The sequence below is a fragment of the Castor canadensis genome, chromosome 7, assembly GCF_047511655.1.
Source record: "Castor canadensis chromosome 7, mCasCan1.hap1v2, whole genome shotgun sequence".
In the NCBI taxonomy this organism is placed as follows: Eukaryota; Metazoa; Chordata; class Mammalia; order Rodentia; family Castoridae; genus Castor; species Castor canadensis.
The window spans coordinates 77373369-77394496 of record NC_133392.1 but is presented as its reverse complement, the minus strand read 5'-3'; the positions used below and the strand labels follow the sequence as shown (position 1 = coordinate 77394496).

Genomic DNA, 21128 nt, shown 5'->3' with positions numbered 1-21128 from the left:
GGGTATTGATTTTTCCTTAGTGCTCTCAGTTTAGGGATATATTTGCTGTACACGAAATCAAAGTGATTCCAAAACCATCCCATCCCATCTGTGGCCCAGGTGCCAATAAACACAGAGTACATTTATTTTGAGAGAATCTGGATTTCTACCAGTAGCAGCTGATACCTAAGATTGGTTGTTTTTAATGTCCATAGAGACCTGGGTCAACTTTAGAATGGTCTGAATGCCTATCCAGAAACCCAAGCAGGGATTTTTAGGAGAAGTAATTAAAAAAAATAATTGGGTGTTGCTGTTCTAATTCAGAATAAAGTCAGACCTCATAGAGCCAGGGCTGTACAAATGAATCAGTGGAGGTTTTCAAAGCACCCTAGGGTGGTGAGTAAGTGAATAGCAGGCTACCGGGGAAAGGGAAAGATCAGGATGGTTTCTATCATTTTAGTCCAGAACAGTTGAAATGCTGAGTCTCATCCTGGTCATTGGTTGTGTCTTCTGTGGGGCCTGGGTATAGCTCCCCATTCTTATGTCATGTACCAAAGGTTTTACCAAGATGTTTTGCTAGATCATTTGGGAAGCTGAAAAGCACTGACAGAGCAACCAGCTGAAAACAGCAAACTATTATGTACCACAGAACTGCAAGAAAAGCACTTTGCAGCCCCAAATCTCCAGTTTGGGCAGATACAGGGCAAAGGGTGGCTGTTTAAACGCCTGCTCAGTTCTGCAGGGAGAAACTGGTATTTGGCTCCTCCAAGCATGGCCCACACTCCCACCACCTGGGCTGGGGTGGGAGGTCTCCAAGAACATCAAACTACACTTTTGCTTCCCTAACCCCTGCTCACATGCACTTACCTTAAAGTAATCTGTGACTTTATACATGTCACCTTCCTTTCAAAAGTAATGTTCAGAGAGGTCACCATGCCCATGAATCCACAGCTGTTGCTCAGTATGAGACACAGGTCTGCTTTCAGAACAGGTGTCCCTTTACCCACAACTTTCTCTCCAGTCCCGCCAAGCACAGCCTTGGGTTCCATGGCTGAGCTGACTGTTGGCAGTCAGGATCCAAGTTTTCAGTTCAGAGACTCTGTGACCCACAAAATTCCAGAGATGTCTTCACTCCAATTTTGAGCCTCAGTTTGCTAGTCTGTTAAATGGGACCTGGGCAGAATGTAAGGCTCACTCCCTTACGTGTGCAGAGAGGTTTCCAAGCTCTTTCCTGAAAGCCTCAGGGGAATGCTTGCATTTGTGGACTGAGAGATTCAATTTGACCCCAGTTCTTATCCTTACTTCTGGTCCTTGCCATCAGTCCTAGAGTCCCTACTGCAAGCTTACCATCAGCTCCTCTCAGAACCCTCCACAAACCAGCCTTGATGGTTAGCCCAGTCCCTAGGGGGGCTCTGCTTCATAGGAGGGTCTCTCAGCAGGCAGATCTCATAGGGCTCCAGGCCCTGGGGTTTGAAGAGCTCCTGAAGCCTTTGTCCCCACTGGTGGAGGGTCCCTCTGGGACTCACCCTGGGGCTCAGTACCAGTGGGCAGCACCACACTGGCTGCATGACTCCCCTACCATCCTCACTCCCTTTAGAGGGAAGGAGGTGGGGCTTGTCCTAGTCTCTCCCCCACCACACACACCTCCTCCTCCCACTCTGGGGACCCGCTCTCAACCAGGCCCACCTTTTTCTTTTTGGTTTTTCTGAAACCCCACAGATACCACCCCTCCCCAGGCACACACAGAGCATACCAAAGAGACTTATTGCTTAGAGATCCTGAGCTAACACATCAGACAAGCTCAGACCCCAAGTTTGGAGCCCTGGTGAAGAGAGTTGGCTTAGAGTGACCTGGGCTGGGTGGCTTCTGTGTTGTGCGACTTGGGTCTGTCTCTTTTCTCCCTGCTTTTGTGTCCCTGTCTATAATACTAAGGATAACTGGCGTTCATTCATGTCAGCTGCTAGGTGCCAAACTTTTACTTGCTCTTCTTATACATCTGATAAGGGAGTGGGCCCGTTGCCCCATTGTACAGATGGAGAAAACTGAGGCATGTAGAGATTAAGGCCCTATCCCAGGGTCTCACAGTGGAATGATTCATTAACATCTGCAAGCCTCTTAGCCCAGGTTGGCCAAGGGTGCCCTAAATGGTAATTATTATTAATAATTTCCACATATTCTGAACTTGCCTGTGTGGACCCTCTAATTTTCCAAGGGTCCTTACCCTGGCCCCGCTGGCAGCAAAAGTGAGCTTTCCCCTCCTCATCTGCTCTAGGGCTCACAAAGGTCCCTGTGGCCTGAAAGCAGGAGGTCCAGGGTCAAGGTTTGGTAAATGTGCCCTGTCCCCAGTCTCTGAGACCCCTGGCCTCAGGAATCACCGTGTCCCTGGGGCAGAGAGACTGACAAACCCATTACAGAGCGATCGCCCCTCAGAGCCTCAGTTTTCTCATCTGAGAAATGGACTTTGCCGCTGAGCGTGGATCACGAGGCCGCTCCCCTTGTCCAGCGCCGGCCAAGGGACCCAGAAGCCCTGGCCCCAGCAGTGGCAGGCGGCCCGAGGGGCGGGCCGGGCCGGGGGCGGGCGCGGGGCGGGCGCGGGGCGGGCTGGCGGCGGCGGAGCCGCGCTCTCCCGCGTCACAGCGCCGGGCGGTGGCGTGGAGATGCGGCTCCTGGCGCTGGCGGTGGCCGCGCTGCTGGCGCGGGCTCCGGCCCCGGGTAAGCGCGGCGGGGCGGGCGGAGCGGCAGCCTGCGCGGGAGGCCGGGATCGGGCCTGGCAGGGAGGCCCTGCGCCACGGGTCCCCTCCCCGCGTGGGCAGCGGCCGGGCAGCGCTGTCACTGTCGCAGGCGCGCTCCTCTTCGGGGGCGCAGCGGTGCCTTCGCAGCTTTCCGCGGTCCCCGTCCCAGCCGAGCCCGCCCCTGGGCCCCACGCTCCCCAAGTGCTCTGGGGACAGTCCCCGTGACCCTCCAAGGAGCAGGCCGCGGGGAGGGGGGGCTCGCTTTCCTTTTCCACCCTAGTCAGGACCCGCAGCTGTCGCAGGTTCCTCTGGGACAGCCACTTCCCTGGAACTCTCTTCGGAGACTTGCTGAGAGGATGAGGTCAGGAGCCCTGGGTGAGCTCCAGCCTGGCGTTGGGGACTGGGGCTTGGTCACTCGTGGGCCTTTTGAGGTGACCAGATCTCCTCGGCTGGGTGAAAGGGGACGGTTTCCCACAAACTTTTTTTTTTTTTTTTTTTACAGCACTGGGGCTTGAACTCAGGGCCCACACAGTGAGCCACGCCACCAGCCCTTTTTTGGTGGTAAGATCTTTGGAGATATGTATGGGCTTGAGAACTGTTTGCAGGCTGGCTTCGAACCGCGGATCCTCCTGATAGAGCTAGCGAGGATTGCCTGCTGACTGGCTAGGATTGGTGGCCTCTCTGCCCAAACTGCAGGCTTGTGTTGGAGCTGGATGGCTCCCACTTGTCAATTGTTGAAGAATTTTCTTCTCTTGATTCCACCCAGGGCCCTGCTGGCTGTCTCCTTTCTGCAAGGGCCAAGCTGGTTAGAGCAACAGTAATAATAAGTTCATCAATGGTCCGCTTTTCCTGGGTGCCTATCAGGTGCCAGGTGTGTATTATCTTATTTAATCACAATACTATTTCCAAGTAATAAGCGACAAGAGCAAATATTTATATTATAGATCATAGTACTTCTACAGAATATTAACTCAGTTAATATGGCCAGTAACTCCCTGAGGGCTGTGCTGTTATTATCCCCTCCACTGTTCTTTTATAGATGAGGAAACTCAGGCACAGGCCTGCAAACTGACTGGTAGACCTGTAAGTGGTAGAGCTAGGATTTGAACCCAGGAAACCGGGCTCCTAACTGCTAAGCTGTGTTGCCATGGTTTTGGAAATAGGGAACTGATACTCAGAGTTAATTAATTTTCCAAGGGTGACCCAGCTACAAGTGCTGGGGCTGGTGTTTGGGCCAGAGTCTGAGGAAGAGAGACTCCTATGCCAGTGGAAAGAAATCCACGCATTGTCCCCTGGTCACAAATTTCCATGGGAAATGCTCCTTCTCCAGGTAGTCACTGTCCTGACTGGCAATGCAGGGGGTTTGGTTAGATTGCAGGTCAGGCCAACACTTGTGGCCACAGACACCGGGTACTGCATGCTTACCTGTCTTCTGACTACAGGGACCTGGGAGAGAGTACCGGAGAGTCACAGTCAAGGACAGTCTGAGGAGCCCTGGAAAGCTCTGAGAGCTGGAGTTTGGTATCCTTCAGAGTCTGTCCTGATTGTGCCCAGGGCCACCCTCCACTCTTACTTGTGGCACTCGGCATGCATTTGCCACCCACCCTTCCAAGTGCTTCACCCATGACTCCTTGCCCCAATTCTGCAAAGAAAGGCCTGCTTGACTCGGTTACACTTGTGTCCAGTTTCCTGGTAGCTGTGCCTTTCAACCTTTCCATTTTGGGATGGAGTGAGACCTTAATGGTCACCTGGTCCCACATTTCATTTTATAGAAAAAAAAAACTGACAGGCAAAATATTTACTAAAAGCCAAGCTATGGTTCCAAGGGGGTGGTTAAGAGTTGTCTTTGAAGCCAAATCTATGTCCCTTCAAGTTCCAGTTCTGCCACATACTGTGTGAGCTTGAACAATTTGCTTAGCCTCTCTGTGACTTGATCCTCTTGTCTATAAACTGAGGATTAGCAGAGGATTTGGATAAATTAGTAAAATACATCGAAAGTGCTTAGAACCATGCTTGACATAGAGTTCCCAGCAGCAGATGTTTGCCTCTAGCATGGGCAAGGGCTAAATTTAGGTGCTGGGCTTCATAGGAATGAATCACTCAGGGGCTAGGTCTGCTAACCCCCTGTTTAGTACTCCTAAACACAGCCTCTTCGTGCTGTGGGGTTGTAAGGAATGCATCAAATTTCTTTCAGGGACTCATTGTCATATCCATTGCCACCAATAGAGTGCTGAAAGTTTGCATTCCTCATAAACGTAGAGGCTCCTGGCTTCTGGAAATGGGTGGTTTCTTTAGGAAGAGAGGAAAGTGGGGTACAGGACTGCCACTACTTGGCTCGGTTAGAACCGAGGACCTTGGGCTGCGTCCACCCCTGTGTCCTTGACAAGGACCTTCACTCTCCTGCCCAGGGGCGCTGCGTGAGAACTAGAATGTGTGCTACCTGGCTCCATAGATGTCCCTTAGGACTAGTGTTAGTGCTGCATTATTCTTTTTCATGAGCTATCTAAATGCAAGCAAGGGGTAAACCCCTTGTCTAGCCCTGGAACTTAAGAATCACAGAGAAGCATAGTCGGGTATGCAACTTGTGAGTCCATTGCAAAATAAAAATTAAAAACATGAAAACGTCAAGAAATCAGCAGTAAGGAATAAAGCCAAGGGCTCTTCCCAGGCTAGGACCCTGTAGGCCTGCGATCGTGTGTCCAGGAAACCTGCTCCATTCAAGGTGTGTGGAGTGCTTTGTACTGCACCTTAGCACACATGAACTAAAATCTGCATGTGACAGGTTTACTCATCTGTCTCTTATGCGCAACACAAATGCGTTATGGTCCATAGGGCTGGTGAAGAAGCTGAGGCTTTGTATACTAACAGAACCAGGTTTCCAGCCTGACTGTTCTGGACATCAGCCCCTGACTCTCCATCCAGTTCTTCCCCCCCTGACTCCCACCACTGCTTCTGCATCTCACTGCTTCTCTCCAGAGACCTGGGAAGGCCTGGTACCATATACATGCCAGGGCCCAGCCCATGTGGGGAGTCCAGGACTCCCCATTACCAAGGCACACCCATGCTTGTTGAAGGAATGGGATCCTACCAGCACGAATCCCGTCTCTGTTTGGATCAGTCTCTGCCCTGCTTGTATTGTCATTTTCTTCTCTTAAGAACTGGTTTTCAGGTCCCTAGCTGGGGTGGAGAGTCCTCTCCCGAAGCCCATGTGCAGGCAGAGGTGGCTGATTGGGCCACACCTTTCCATTTTCAGCCTGCACCACATTCTTCCTGCCTCAAGGCCTTTGCACAGACAGGATTCTCCCCCAGGAAGGTTACTCCTTGCTGGTACTCTGAATTTTATTTTATTAATTTAGATGTGAACTTCAGCTCATGGTCACATTCCCAGATCTCTTCTTTGACCCCAAAGTCTAGATCAGGATCATTCTGTGATTTTTTCTAAACCTCACAAATTTTCTCTGTAGCCTGTGTCATTTGGAGTTCCATCTCTGATGTCTTTTTCCTGATGCGTGGCTGCCTTCCCCATTGGCCTCTCAGCTCTGTAAGGTCAGGAATGCCGCCTTCTTCCCACAGTGCCTGGCCCATGGGGCAGACGCCATAGGAGGCAGGAACCCTATGTGGAGAGGTATAATATGTGTATATGGCGTGGGGGTGGGGAGCTATCTCCTACCTCAATTCTCTGCAGTGAAGGGTCACAAAGCAAAAATTACATTATTTTTCAGCTACAGTGACTTAAAAAGCTTCTAGACCAGGTGAGGAGGATGTTATTTTGGCTGGTAAGGAGGGTAAGTATTACCCAACCTGTGCCATCTCCTGCAGGTCAGGGCTCTGTTATTCAGGCTGACCTCCACAGGAAAGGGCCTGGGCTCCCACAGCAGTGGGCTCTGGACACCCAGCCTGCCTCTGGACACCGTTGTGCCTGCTTCCCACTGTCCTGCTATTTACTTTGCTGAGCCACACGGGCCTGATGACTGCAGTGGGGCAGAAGCTGTCCCAACCTCTGTTCTTTCTGCTAGTGTTGAACTAAGCACCCAACTATGTTCATATTTGGCAGGCCTTTGGCTCTCCTCCTGCACTTCTTCCTCCTTCGGGCTGGGCCAGCTCTCCAGCTCTCCTAGGGCACCTGGCTCTGCATGGGGACTCCTGCAACTGACCTCCAGGAAAGCTTTCAGACTGCGCAGGGGAGGGGCTCACTCATGTTAGTTTCATTCACAGTCTTGTGTTGAAGGTGGGTGTGAATATGAGAGCTGGTAGCAGGTGGAGGGCTGAGGTGAAAAAAACACCTCAGATTGGATTGGGTGCTAAACAACAGAAATGTATTTTCTGACCGTCTGGAGGGCTGGAGTTTCAAGGTCAAGGTACAGCTTCTCCTTGACTTTTAGATGGCACCTGCTCCCTGAGTCTCCACCTCATCTTCTCTCTGTGTATCTGTGTCTTCATCTCCTCTTCTTATCAGGACATCAGTTATACTAGAGTAGCACCCACTCTAATGGTCTCATTTTAACTTAATCTTTATCTTTTTAAAGTCCCCAAATGCAGTCACGTTCTGAGGTATCAGAGGTCAAGACTTCAATGTACGCATGTCTGAGGGCCCATAAAGGTCTTTGCACTTGGGTGGGAGAACCAGATGTTTGGGCCATTTGTAAGAGCAAATGGGACGAAAGGAAGGCAGAGAAGCATGCTGCCGAAGAAAAAGCACCCTGGGAAGTGTGCTCAGCCCGTTTCTTTCCTGGGAGCTGCTGACAGAGCTGAGCTACAGAAGTGGAAGGGGTTACTCATCTGCTTCTAGGATGGAATCTGGCTTCCCATGGGGACTGGAGCACTTGGCTCATTCTCCTGGTTGCAGTCACTATAAATAATCCCCTTTTCATGCAGTGTTAACAGGAGGGGCCCAGGGTCCTCTGCTGTCATTCCACCCATATTGTTTCCATTTCCTGCCTTCCCAGCTCTTCTGGGCTCCAGTGTGTAGCCCTTGGGGCGGGGTGGTGCTGGCCTTGGATTCTGGAAGCCAGCTGCTACATCTCTGCTCTCTCCTCCTGTCCAATCCTAGGGGCTGTTGAGGTGGGACCAGCCTGGGGTCCCAGCTCATCAGGGAGCTCCTGCCTTGGGAGTGTGTACAATTCAGATGGCAGGAGGAAATGTCCAACTCATTGAACAGGTGCATGAGCAAGGTGCCTGCCAGGAGGGCGAGATGCAGGGAGCGTGGGAACAGTCCCTCCTCCCACCATTGCGGGAGACTCCTGGCAACAGTGGGATTATTACTAAAGAAGCCACCCTATAGGATGCTCTAGGAAAACCCAAGAATTTTAAGTTAACCACATGCAGAAAGTGCCTTTTGTCGTGGGAAGTAACATTCGCAGGGTCTTGGGATTAAGGAGGGACTTTTTTGGCTACTGGTTTTTCTGTATTTTCCAAGAATCTCCTGGGCTGGTTTTGTCCCTTGTCACTGGAGGCAGGAGGACCTTATAATGGAACACAAGATGCTTCCAGGCCAGCTCAGCCTTAGCCTTTTTTGTGAGTTTGCTCCCATTTTTCTTTTAAAAGGTAACTAAAGACTGTCATGATGTGATGTACTGAATATTGGCCCCCCAAGCTGTCCTGTCCTAAGCCCTCCCCCCGCCAAGACTGGCACCTTACACAACAAAAGATATTTTATGGAGGTGATTAACTTAAGGTTTTTGGATTCTTATTCAGGAGTATCATAGGGGCTAGCCCCTGACTTCTAAGAGATGAGAAAAACAATGAAAGAAAATTGACCCTCAAATCCTAACTCTGCAAGTGTTCAGCTTCTTAAACCCATAATAGAAGCCCTAGGAGAGGACGACTGCTTTGGTTTGAATATGGCTCACCCCCTCTGACTCAGGTTGAAATTTAATCTCCATTATAAGATATTAAGAGGTAGGTGATTAGGGCTCTGGCCTCATGAATGGATCGATCCATTCATGCAATTAATGGATTCATGGGATAATGAGTTATTATGAGGGTGTTATAAAAGTCAGTTATTATGAGGGTGTGTTATAAAAGTCAGTTTGACTAGGTCACTCAAGCACCCTGACTTGCTATTTGATGTCCTGTGTCACCTCAGGGTTCTGCCAGAAAGGTTATCACTAGACATGGTCCATCAACATTGGACCAGAACAGTGGGCCAAAATACACCTCTTTTCTTTATAACTTACTGAGTCTGTGATACTGTGGTATTAGCAACAGAAACTAGATTAAGACAGATAACCTATTGCCAAGATCTGAACAGAAGAGTATTTTTTATACAATGTCTCCCACCCTACCCCCTGCACAGCCTCACCTTTGTTGATCTATAGCCTCCTTGTCCTATGCTCAAATCTTTCTTGATCTCCTTTTCCTTCTTCCTCCTTGCTTATCTGTAGCACTGACCAGAGGACAAAGCTTTTGTGACTCTTTGACACCTGGTGCCAAGCTCCTTCATGGGACTAGAAGGAGATGGTGGGAGTCTAAAAGCTGTGGTTTGGAATAACTCTAGGGAAACATGTGTGGTCAGGTGAGCAGTGAATGGTACAGGTATTCTACCCTGTATGGAGAACAGGTAGGAATGTGGGACCTGGGAAAAAAACAATCCTGATTGGCTCCAAAATTCAAGGTAAAGCATCCTTTCTTGGGCTTTGTCTTCCAGAGTTTCTTATCCTGATTTTTGTTGCTATAGCAAAGGACCCGAGGCTTGGTAACTTATAAAGAATAGAAGTTTATTTGGTTCTGGATTCTGGGATGTCTAAGAGCATGGCCAGCATTTGCTTGGCACCTGGTGGAGCCTTCTTGCTGTATCATAACACAGTGTAGGGCATCACGTGATGAGGCAGCAAGCGCTGTCTCTGTCTCTTTTTCCTCTTCTTATAAAGCTACTCATGCCATTATGGGGGCCACACTCATGACCTCATCTAATCCTAATTACCTCCCAAATTATTAACCTATGATTTTAGTGATTAAGTTTCCAGTCCGTGAACTTTTGGGGACTCATTCAAACCATAGGACAGGGTATGACTCTGCTTATGAGCTCTAGGGTAGCATGGCCACAACCATGGCTGCACAACCCATCGTGTACCATGACTAGTGGCTCCTAGGAAAAGATGGCTGTGCTCAGCCTCTCTGAGGTTGTCTGGTCTGGATGGTTGTTCAGTGGCTGTTGAGGTGGCTCCATCAAAGGTCAGTTTAGGGACAGAATTGTCCCTGGGGGTAAGCGCCCTCAGGCTGATTCTAACCAAGAAATCAAAGCATAGAAAGCATCTTTTGGGGTGTTGAGAGAGCCAGTCATTCCTCCTTGTTCCTGAGGCTCCTTCATTCTTTATTCTTGAATTTCATTTCTGACACCATAGAGCCTAAGTCCAAAAAAGACAGCAAATAAACATTGTTCTTCCAGCTCACTGGGACTAGTGCCTGACTTACCAATCACCTGCCTTGGTTAGAGCTGAAATAGTTGAGATAGAGAAAGAGTGGGGGGAGGCAGGTCAGCCTTGTAGAGGACAGGCCATCGGAGAGTGCAGCCCTGCCCTGCCTTGCGGCAACCCTTACCTGCAGCCTTGTGGGCAGTGATAAAAGCAGGCCTTGAGTAGGGAAGACAAGGTGTGAGTCAGACATTTTCAAGAGATTCCCCAAATCCAAATTTGTATGTGAAATCTTCTGAATTTTAAATGTCAGTGACTAATTAAATTCTTTTGACAAATACATCTGCACAAGTGATCAGTGTTTGGAGTCCCACATGAATGGGACCATTCATTGATGAGTGTGAGGGAGCACACAGAGGCTCCCCCAAGTGGACTCTTCCTCTGACCGTGAAGGTAGAGAGGGAGCACCAAGGGACAGAGGGGTCACTGACTTCCTGGCCATGCAGAGCACCCAAGGCATGGCCTTTAGTCATCATTTTCTCTTTTCCCTTTTCCTTGCAGAGGTCTGCGGGGCTCTCAATGTCACTGTGTCCCCAGGACCTGTGGTTGACTACCTGGAGGGGGAAAATGCTACTCTCCTTTGCCATGTCTCCCAGAAGAGGCGCAAAGACAGTTTGCTTGCTGTGCGCTGGTTCTTTGCACGCACTGAGTCCCAGGAGACCTTGATGGTCAAGATGACCAAGCTCCGGGTGGTGCAGTACTATGGGAACTTCAGCCGCATTGCTAACCGACAGAGGCTGCGCCTGCTTGAGGAAAGACGGGGGATGCTGTACCGACTCTCTGTCCTAACTCTTCGGCTAACGGATCAAGGACAATATGTCTGCAAAGTGCAGGAAATTAGCAAGCACAGGAACAAGTGGACAGCCTGGTCCAATGGCTCCTCAGCAACAGAAATGAGAGGTGAGTATGCATCTGATATCTCTGGGGAGAGGTGGGGCAGGCTAGTAGTCCCTCTTCCTGCTACCATGCGGGGGGCTGGGGTAGGGGGCCTGAGTTAGCTCTGCTGGACTAGAACGCATCATGTGGATCCCACTTTGATGACCACAGCCACATGAGTCAATCTGTGGGATGAGGGTAGATCTTTACTTGGCCCCTGGGGCTGAGACAAGGAATCAAGGACCGAAAGGAGCAAGTACCTACCCTCAGGCCAATCACCTAACCTTTGGGTAAAATCTATCTCATGTCTGAGAGACCATGTTGTCAGTCAGTTGGCTTGGATACTTTTGCTCTACCCAGATAGGGCAATCCTAGGCCCTTGAGTGCCCAAAGCTTACAGGCTGGACTGACAAGCCCAGAGGCTTACCGCTCCAAACACCGATGACTACAGGCTGACTGCTCCAGGCTTTAGAACCAGAGAATCATGACTGTAGGCACTCAGGTTGGATGGTTATTGCTCTAGGATTTACCCACCAGCCACTCAGCACCTGGCAGTTTTTGCAGTCCTTGGCTTTTGGCAGTGGTGAGCAGTGGTAGCTGACAGCAGTAAGCAGCAATAGGTGGCATCTTTCAGTGGCCAGCTTTCCTACAGGCCTCTGCCCTACAGTGGCAAGAGTTACTCTTGGGCATAGAATGTTGAGATCCCCAGCACTTGACAATGGTAGTGTTACAGTCCTCTGGCCTAGGGTGCTTGAGGCCCTTCCCCTTTGGAAGCCATCTGAAACTTTTCCAGCTATTAGGGCCTGAAGTTTCTGATCTTCAGCTCTTCACAGCTTTTGTGTTTGTCAGCTCTGCTTCCCACCATTTCTGTCCTGGATACTCTCTGGAACTCTTCAGTTACCCTCTCTTGCTACTGCCACTGTTACCAGCTGCTGCCATTTCTGTCACTGCTGCTTCCTTTGTTGTTGCTACCACCTTCATTTCATGTTACCAGATAGACCCGCTCTAGTAATGTTAAAGATCAAAAGTAAGCAAGAAATGATCATACCAGAGAAGCCTTTTATTGGGCCTAATGTTGCAATGCCACGGGGCAGCACAGGAGGCTGCCTCCCAGATGACTCACAGAGTCAAACAGCTCGTTTACATAGCCAGAAAGGGATGTGGCAAAGGTGTCTGCACAAATCACAGCATCCTTCATGTGAAGGACTGCTTGCACCAATCATGACACAGTCTCTCATGCAAATAAGGGGCTATGCTTGTGACAATCACAGCAGTCCTCATGCAAATGAAGGAGTGTGTTTGCACCAGTCACGGGCCTTCTGCTGGGCTTGAGTGGAGATGACTGCAGGTCCATGTAGACTTCACTGAGGTTTATGATGGAAAAAGTCCAGTGCACGGACTGGCAATGTGGTTCCAGTGATAGAGTGACTGCCTAGCAAGTACAAGGCCTGAGTTCAAACCTTAGTACTGCCAAAATAAATAAATAAATAAAATTCCAGTGAAAACAGTTGTGGCTGGGACGCAGGAACTGAAGTTGTTCTTTGGCAGCCAAAATTTGTGGTTGTCATGTAGCTTCTTGAAGTGTGTGGAGTGTTCAGAGCATTTGGGGCAACAGGGCAGTCCAGCTGGCTGCTTGGGTTCTAGTCCTATGCTCAAGGCAGCTGGAGTACCAGGGAAGTGTCTAATAGCTGTCAATTAGGGAGACAAACTCCCCCAGTCCCCAACATCTTAGCTTAAAGAGACAATAAACATTACCGGGGTGCTTACAATAAAGGCTATCATTAATGTCAACAGTGCTCTAACAATGCTTAACTCCTGTCCCAGTGCCCCAGAGAGTGGTGGGTCCCTTTAAGCTCCCTCCATTGGGTGAAATTTCTTGCCCCAAAACACATGCTGATTGATCTCAGAGGAGAATATGGGCAAAGTCCAGCCCTTGGAGTAGCCCCCTGCCTTGGGGCAGGGATAGGAAGTATCTCACAGCCCACCCTTCAGCTCCATCACTAGTTTTGTGAGTCTGGGGAGGCCTATTGCTCTCTTCTCAAAGGAACAGTTTTAAATGCCCAAACTAAAGTAGAGAGGGACTATCAAAGGAGCCAGAAGCATTGAAATATACTCATCAAACTAGTTCCTAAAAACAAACTTGTAGTGTAGAAATATTATGTTCTTCTTTATCCACATAGTTTGTAGCAAGATCTAGAGGGGGATGAAACAGCAGCACCCCTCAACATGGTGATGCACATAGAGTAATCTCATTAACTCTAACAGTGTTTGAGCAGTGTTCTAACAGCGCTCTAACAGTGCTTCCTTAACTCCAGCCCCAGTGCCTGAAGGAGAGGCAGTCTCTCCCATCCTTTTCAACTGGACTCTGAGTGCTGCTAGATAAAGAATCTGGATCCTAGTTACAGTGCTCAGGGCTTAGGACAGATTTTACTCATTAGTAACTACGGTGATTTTGTAGCATCCTGAATGAACCTAACTGAATTCGGACTTTTGCTGTGGGGACTGGGTGTTTTAGAGGGATAATTAGGGAGTAGGGATGAGGTGACTAAGTGTGGAACTCAGTAGAGTCAGGGAAATGTAGAAGTTACAATAAGCAACAGGAAGAGGTCGGGTCTTTGGTCCACATGGAATTGCTTGGAGTTTATAATGAGCTTTAGGAAGTGAGGCTCCTTCTTTCCCATAGAGGTTGGGTGTGGGTTGTCTTCAGGAGTTGGCTGGAATAAACAGTAGGTTCTTGGGCCACTTTGAGTTTTCTCAGATGGGCAATTTGAGGAGACTAGGGACATGGCACATGGCCTGGAGTGTTTATTCAAGTGTTCAAAGACCAAAGTTGAGTCTGGCCAAGAAAGGCTAGAGGAGCCTAGCTGGAGTTTGGTTAGGGAAGAATCTTTGTCAATGTCCAGCCTCCAGCTCAGGTCTGTGCAGGCTTGATTGCTTTGGCTAGGAGTACTTGCTTTATTGCTTGGTTGACTAGGGGCGGTGGGCACCCAAGGAGGAGGTATACCTTGGGTCATGAGGTAAATTGCCAGATCTATGAATGGGGCAGGTTGGTGGCTCTGATCTACTTTCCAGTGGAACTAGGCCAAGTTCAGGACACAACTTGCTGTGAAGGTCATTAAGAGATGGTGAGGCAAATGGGAGGCCAAACACCACATTTCTGGCTTACCAGGTGTCACATTGGAGGTCTATCATTTTTTATTACCAGTGTTCGATTCAAGAAGATATCTCTCATGATTTTAATAAGACTTTCTATTGTGCCTTTAAACTATATCTTTGATTGCTTTGAATTTGGATTCAACCCAGCATAAGATTAAGAAGATCATAGATTAAATAAAGGTCATAGTCCCCAAAATAAAAAGTAATCTACTTTTATTACATATGCAATCTAATATTAAAGGTCTTAGTGATATTGTTTTGGTAAGCTTTTTTAAGGGAAAAAATTCAGTTGTACAGTATTTTTAATGTCCTGTAGGAATAAGGGACATATTATAATAATTTATACAGATGAAATAATTTATAAGATGGTCTTTAAAGTAGTTACTTGTCTTTGGAGTTTGTGTTATGGTCATGTTTGTAAGCACAGAACAATGTATTAATTAAAATGTTGTACACTTTTTCTCCTTAAGCAAATTAATTCAAGAAAACAAATGACTTTTAACATAAGTATATCTTTTGGCACAGAAAACAAAAAAAATGCAGGGGCTATGGAGGAAATTTACAAGGAGTATGACTTGGCTCTGAAGTCATACACAGATCTTTTATAAACATGCATGCATATGCATACTTCTATTTGTGCGTGTGTGTACTATAGATGTAATTTTTGTCTTCGTGTCACAGGATATCCTGGAGCCATACACTAGACCTCTTGGCAGTGGCAAAGCTCTGCCAATGACAATATATAAAATGGCCCTCTACCTTTGAGTAAGCACAATCATCTAGTTTATTTTTTTTAAATGGGAATCCACTTTCAGTGAGTAAAACTGAGTTCTTTCTAGAACATTTATTTGGGAACTTGCTCCAAAAATCTGAGGTAGTTTGCAAGACTTCACTGAAAGTCTTCTCTCGCACTTCCTTCTCCCTTTTCATCCTCTTCCATCTTATTTCTCTTTCTTCCTCAACTTCCCTTCCCTTTGCTCACTGTCTCTTTTTTTCTTTCTCTTTCCTCTCTGTCTTCTTTGTGACTCCACCTCTCCCTCCGTCTCTCCCTTCCTCCCACAGTCCTCTGATTCTCCCTTGGAAGTGGTTTAAACCCCACAGCAGAGTGGCCTCCCTCTCAATGTCCTGCCTTCCTCAGATTCTGGGTAGGAGCATGGTTTGCTGATGGGAAGAATCAAAGCCTTAGGAAATAATGACCTGAATTCTAGAAGGTTCTAGTTAGGCTTCCAGGGGACTGAGCCAAGAAAGTTAAGGAAAGTAACTTAATTAAATGGCTTGAAAGTAGACTGGCTTGTTCGGGTTGGACTGAGTCCTTTCTACAGGAAGGAAGCTTGTGGAGCGCACTGCTTTTCCTTCCTGGGCAGGGCCATGGTTCAGGTGTGCCAGGTGTGGCAGGTGTGCCAGACTTGTCCCTCCGGCCTCCTAGGGCATCTTCCCCAGGGCCTTTTTCCTTGATCACCTCTAGGAGGCTTGATTTCCTAAATCTCCAATCATGTTAATAGTTGTATGGAGATCCAAAACAGAAACCAACAACTCAATTATAAGTTCGGTGGGTAAGCAGACTTGGGTTGAAAATATTAAACAAGAACTCTCAGAGATGGTTCAAATGCCCTCTCCCTCCACCCAGGTCCCACAGCCTGCTGTTCTACCATGCTCACTTTACTTCTTTCCTGTCTACCTGCTTCTCCAGCCAACCACCAGCAGGGGGAATGTTTTTTGGAATTTCCTTTGCCTTTCACCATGGATTTGGTCATGTTCTCCTTCCTGCAGTGTTTTATTATTATTATTATTATTAATTTTTTTGCTTACTTGGTTGTATTTGTTTGCTTGCTTTGCTTTGTGTTTTGAAACAGGGTTGCACTATATAGCCCAGGCTGGCCTTGAACTAGCTATCCTTTCTCAGCCTCCTGAGTGCTGGGATTACAGGCAAGGACCACTACACCTGGTTTCCTACAATGGTTTTTTTTTTAATTTATTTATCTTTATTTCTTATTATTGTTATGCTGGGGGTACATTGTGACATTTACAAAAGTTCTTAAAATATATCATAGTTGAATTCACCCCCTCCATCATTCTCCTTTAGCCCTTTCTCTTCCCCATTACTGGAATAGTTTCAACAGGCCTCATTTTTCCATTTGCATATATGTGTATACAATATTGGCACAGAAAACACCTTCCTATACTCTTTCCATACATCCTCTTCTCTGCCACTGGTACCAACCCCACAAACAGGGCCTGTTATCTGTTATCATGTTCTCTGTTTTTGAAAAAAACAAAAGACTTTTTGGTTTGTTTAAGATAGCTATACACGGAGTTTCCTTGTGACATTTCCATGTATATATGTATTATAACCCAAATTGGTTCATCTCTGTTTTTCTCCTTTCTACCTTAGTCCCCTTTTTTGTGGTGATTTTAACAGGTTTAAACATTCTATATTCATTCTTGTATAGGAAGTATATATTCATCTTCTTAACTTCCTTCTTTTACCATCCTTCTCTTCATATGTGACCTCCCCTTGGTGTGTCCCATTTTTCATAATATTGCTTGTATTTGTATTAGGTCTATAGTTCACATATGAGAGAAAACATGTGACTTTTGGCTTTCTGAACTTGGTTAATATCACTTAAGATGATGCTCTCCAGTTCCATCCATTTACCTACAAATGGCAAAATTTCATTCTTTATGACTGAATAAAATTCTATTGTAAATAAAGACCACATTTTCTTAATCCATTCATCAGTAGTGGGGCATCTTGGCTGTTTCTGTAGCTTAGCTCTTGTGAATATCGCTACAATGAACATGGGTGTGTTAGGTGCCTTTTTTGTAACCTGACTTAGATTTCTTCGAGTATATCCCTAGGAGTGGTATTGCTGGATCCGAGGGCAGTTCTATTTTTAGTTTCTTGAAGAGCCTCCATACTCTTTTCCATAATGGAAAACCTTACATTCCCACCAGCAGTGTATGAGGGTTCCTTTCTCCCCAGATCCTCGCCAACATTTGTTGTTGGTGGTGTTCTTGATGGTAGCTATTCTAACAGTAGTGAGGTAGAATCTTAGTGTGGTTTTGATTTGCATTTTTATGGCCAGGGATGGTGAGCATTTATTTATGTGGTTTTTGGCCATTTGGACTTCGTCCTTTGAAAAGCTCTGTTCAGTTCAGTTCTCCATTTCTCCATTGGGTCACTGATGTTTTTGGAAGTTTAGTGTTTTAAGTTCCCTATATATTCTGGTTATTAATCCCTTGTCAGATGTATAGCTGGCAAAAGTTTTCTCCTCTTCTATGGTCTGCTCCTTCAATCTGGTCACCATTTCTTTTGTTGTGCAGAAGCTCCTACAATGTTTTTAATGCGAGATAAAATTTTCATTCACTGGAAACTCCTAGAAGGAAAAGTGACACTTGGTCTCTTCTCATCTTGCTGCTGTTTCCAGAACCTTGGCCAGCAGACAGAGGGTGGTTTGTATTGAAATATTTAAGGAATGGTTCTTGCACAGAGTAACTACCATGGGAGTGTTGGTTATTATTTATTCTGATTTCCACATATTGGTTGTTTCCTATTGCAAAAATAATATAATCCAATTATTGAAAACATGGGAAAATGCTGAAAGGTTTAAAGAAGAAAACAAAAATGACACCCTATATCCATTCAGGTACACCCTAATATTTCAGTATCAATCCTTCCAGTATTTTCTGTAAAATAAGCATACAACCTCATTTCAATCTTACCATAAATATTATTCTTTACCTGACTTCTCTGAAGTTACTAAATAGTGTTCATTAGCTGGATACTGGTGACACTGCTGTAATCTTAGCTACTTGGGAAACTGAAGTCAGAAGGATCACATTTCAAGGTCAGTCTGGGAAAATAGTTCATGATCTGTTCCATAATTGTGATGGTTAGTTTTCTGTGTCAACTTGACTGAGCTAAGGGATCCCCAGATAGCTGGTCAAACATTTCTAGGTGCACTGTTTTTGTTACTCTTGAGAACGCTAAGACAATAATATACACTTTTTGAGGGTGATGATAGTGATGTAAATGAATGCCGGGAACGGGAACAATACCTGGCATACAGTTGACCCTCAGTTAGTATTTGGTGAAGGCACGAAGCGCTCCTTGTTAGGTGGCATTAGCTTCTCTTGTGGTAGCCACCATAAGGCAGGCCTGTGGTCACCTCTTTAACAGACCTCACATCTTTCGCCCTAGGCCTACTCCAATTCTGCATCTTATTGGAGGTCCCACCTTCATTTTTCCTCTCCCATCACACTTTCTTTGAGTGATAGCCCATGGACTACTCTCTTGGCATCCTGCAGACTCTGCTTTTAGCACTGTTCACACAATATTGCATGTCACATGAATGATGTCAAAATATATTGAGTAAAAGAGTCAAATAGAGCAAATACTAAAATGTGAAACTCTGTCTTGCGCTCATTACAGCCTTCTGATCCAGATTGACTCTTGTTCCCAGCAGAAATCATTGTTCATGATTGATTTAGGTAGTTCAAGTTCTTCTTCTATTCGAATTCATGCACATCCACAGAAATATTGTGGTACTGGGGTTTAAACTCAGGGCCTATACCTTGAGCCAGGTCACCAGTCCTTTTCTTTTTTGTTATGGGGTTTTTTCAAGAGAGTCTCACAAACTATTTGCCCAGGCTGGCTTTGAACCAGCCCTGATCTCTACCTTCTAAGTAGCTGGGATTATAGGCGTGAGCCACCAGTGCCCAGCAGAAGTATATTCTAACAATATACCTGTAGCTGCTTTACAATTGTTATTGACAACATCAGGCATATTTTTTGTATCTGATACTAGGTCGTGAGACAAAATCAAACTGCATTTAATCATCCCCTTCCTCCCCCCAAGTGATGCACACTTAGGAAACTTCTAATTTTTCCCTGACACAAACAGTGATTTACTGATAACTTTGTGCACATTTGCAAGTGTTTCTGTTGGGTGGATTTCTGGAAAGGGATTACTGGGCCTAAGTCTCTGCATTCTTAAATTTTTCATAGAAAATGAAAAAATGCTATTGCTAAAGAGATGTTTACCAATTTATACTCTGACCATCATTGCACAGCAGCATATACTTCCCTGAAGCCTTGTTAACAATCATTATTAATCTTCTCCATTATTTAGCACACTGATGGGAAAATATTTCATTGTTTTTTTTAAATTCATTATATTTAATGCAATAAATTTAATTTCTGTTGTTTTTTTAAATTATTAGTGTGGTGATAGCATTTTTCATGTTTACCGATTATTTTAAAAATTCCTTTTGTGGATTGCCCATCTGTAATCATAGTTGTCCATACTACCTTCTGTCTTTTTCCTGTGTGTGTATCTGTGTGTCTGTGTGTTTTTGAGTGTTTTCAATCACTAGTTCTTCAACTATTTATTTGTGGCACAAACATTTCTTTCTGTTTTGTCACTGGTCTTTCCACTATGCTTATAGTTTTCTATAATGTATAGATAACTCACATTTCCTGGGTATTTATTGTAGCCAAATTTGTCATTTTCCCCATTATGACATGTCTTTTTCCACAAGTCATTTTTATTAAAGTATAATTAACATTTGATAAACTGCACATAGTACTTTTGTTTTGTGCCTAATTTTGGAAATTATAAAGGATAATTATAATTATCCCCAAGATTATAAAGGATTTATAATTTTTTCTAAATTTTTAAATGATTAAAGAAAAGCTTTACCTTTTTTATATGCCTTTTTTTTTCTTTTTTTTTTTGCAGCAGTAGGGTCTGCAGTAAGGGCCTTATGCTTGCTAGGCATGTGCTCTACCCCTTGAGCCACACCACCAGCCCTTTTTTGTGATGGGTTTTTTTGAAATAAGCTGTCAAGAACTATTTTCCCAAGCTGGCTTTGAGCCACAATCCTTCTGATCACTGCCTCCTGAGTAGCTAGGATTATAGGTGTAAGCCACCAGCGCCAGGCCCTTTTTTATGTCTTTGAAATCTAAATGTTAGCCTGTTGTCCTTATATTATCTATTTATCAGGTATTTCCTTTTCTTGAAATCTACATTTTTCATAAGCTAAATTTCTGTATTTAAATGTAAAATGCGTATATCTGACCAATATGGTATAATTTTAATTATTATAGAATAGGACGTCTCTTTATTATTCCTTAGGTCAGTATGGTGGCTATTCTTATATATTTAATTTTTCTTTAAGATAATATTTTTTGTAGTACTGGAGATTGAACTTGGGACTTTGAACTTCTTCAGGACAATCTTGAGAATAACTTACCTAGTTTTGTGGAAAGTATGTTGGGTTTTGATTGGGATTTTATTGATTTTTAATTTACTTTGGGCTTGGTACATATATATCAGTATTAGTCTGTCTTATGTTGCTATAAAATACCTGAGGTTGTGTTCTTTGCAAAGAAAGAGGTTTAACTCACAGTGTGGAGGCTAAAAGGCTAAGATTGGGTGGCCCCATATGTTTGACTCTGGTGACTCTGGCTGCATCACAATATGGCCTCTTAAATTATGGGAGGAGCAGGAGCAAGAAGAAAGGATTACATGGTGGGACAGGAAGCCAGGGAGAAAGTCAATGCCAGAATTGCTCTTTTTATTACAACTTGCTCTTGAGGATCCTAACTGGGTCCTATAAGAATTAGATTAATCCCCTTCTGAAGGCTGCACCCCAATGACCTACTTTCCTTCTTCTAGGCCCCACTTCTTAAAGGTTCCTCCACCTGTGGGGAACAGGCCTCTAACACACAAACCCTTGGGGACAAACCATCCAAACCACTGGGGAATCTTGTATATCCCTAATTTAAATATTCCTATTGGGGAACCTGCTGTGTTCCTTTATGTATTGAGGGTGATTTTTATGTCTTGCTATAAAAATTTCCTCCTGTGACTCTTGAACACTTTTATTATGTTTTCATTTAGGAATTTCATAGCAGTAATTAGGACCTATCACCTATACAATTGCATACACACAGGTTTTAAATTGGTTG

General features: G+C 45.5%; 1 protein-coding gene across 9 annotated transcripts in view; it reads left to right on the top strand.

The window, feature by feature from the left end:
* Positions 1-2586: 2586 nt before the first annotated feature.
* The window catches only part of Vstm4 (V-set and transmembrane domain containing 4), a 123210-nt gene continuing 104668 nt past the window's right edge, over positions 2587-21128 (top strand). For all 9 annotated transcript variants that reach the window (XR_012449786.1, XR_012449788.1, XR_012449787.1 and 6 more), the window contains exons 1-2: positions 2587-2691; positions 10625-11023. Coding sequence is in view for 6 of the 9 variants with exons in the window: in XM_074079393.1 (XP_073935494.1) it covers positions 2637-2691; positions 10625-11023 (454 nt within the window). In the remaining 3 variants the exon portion in view is untranslated. The remainder of the gene's footprint in view (positions 2692-10624; positions 11024-21128) is intronic.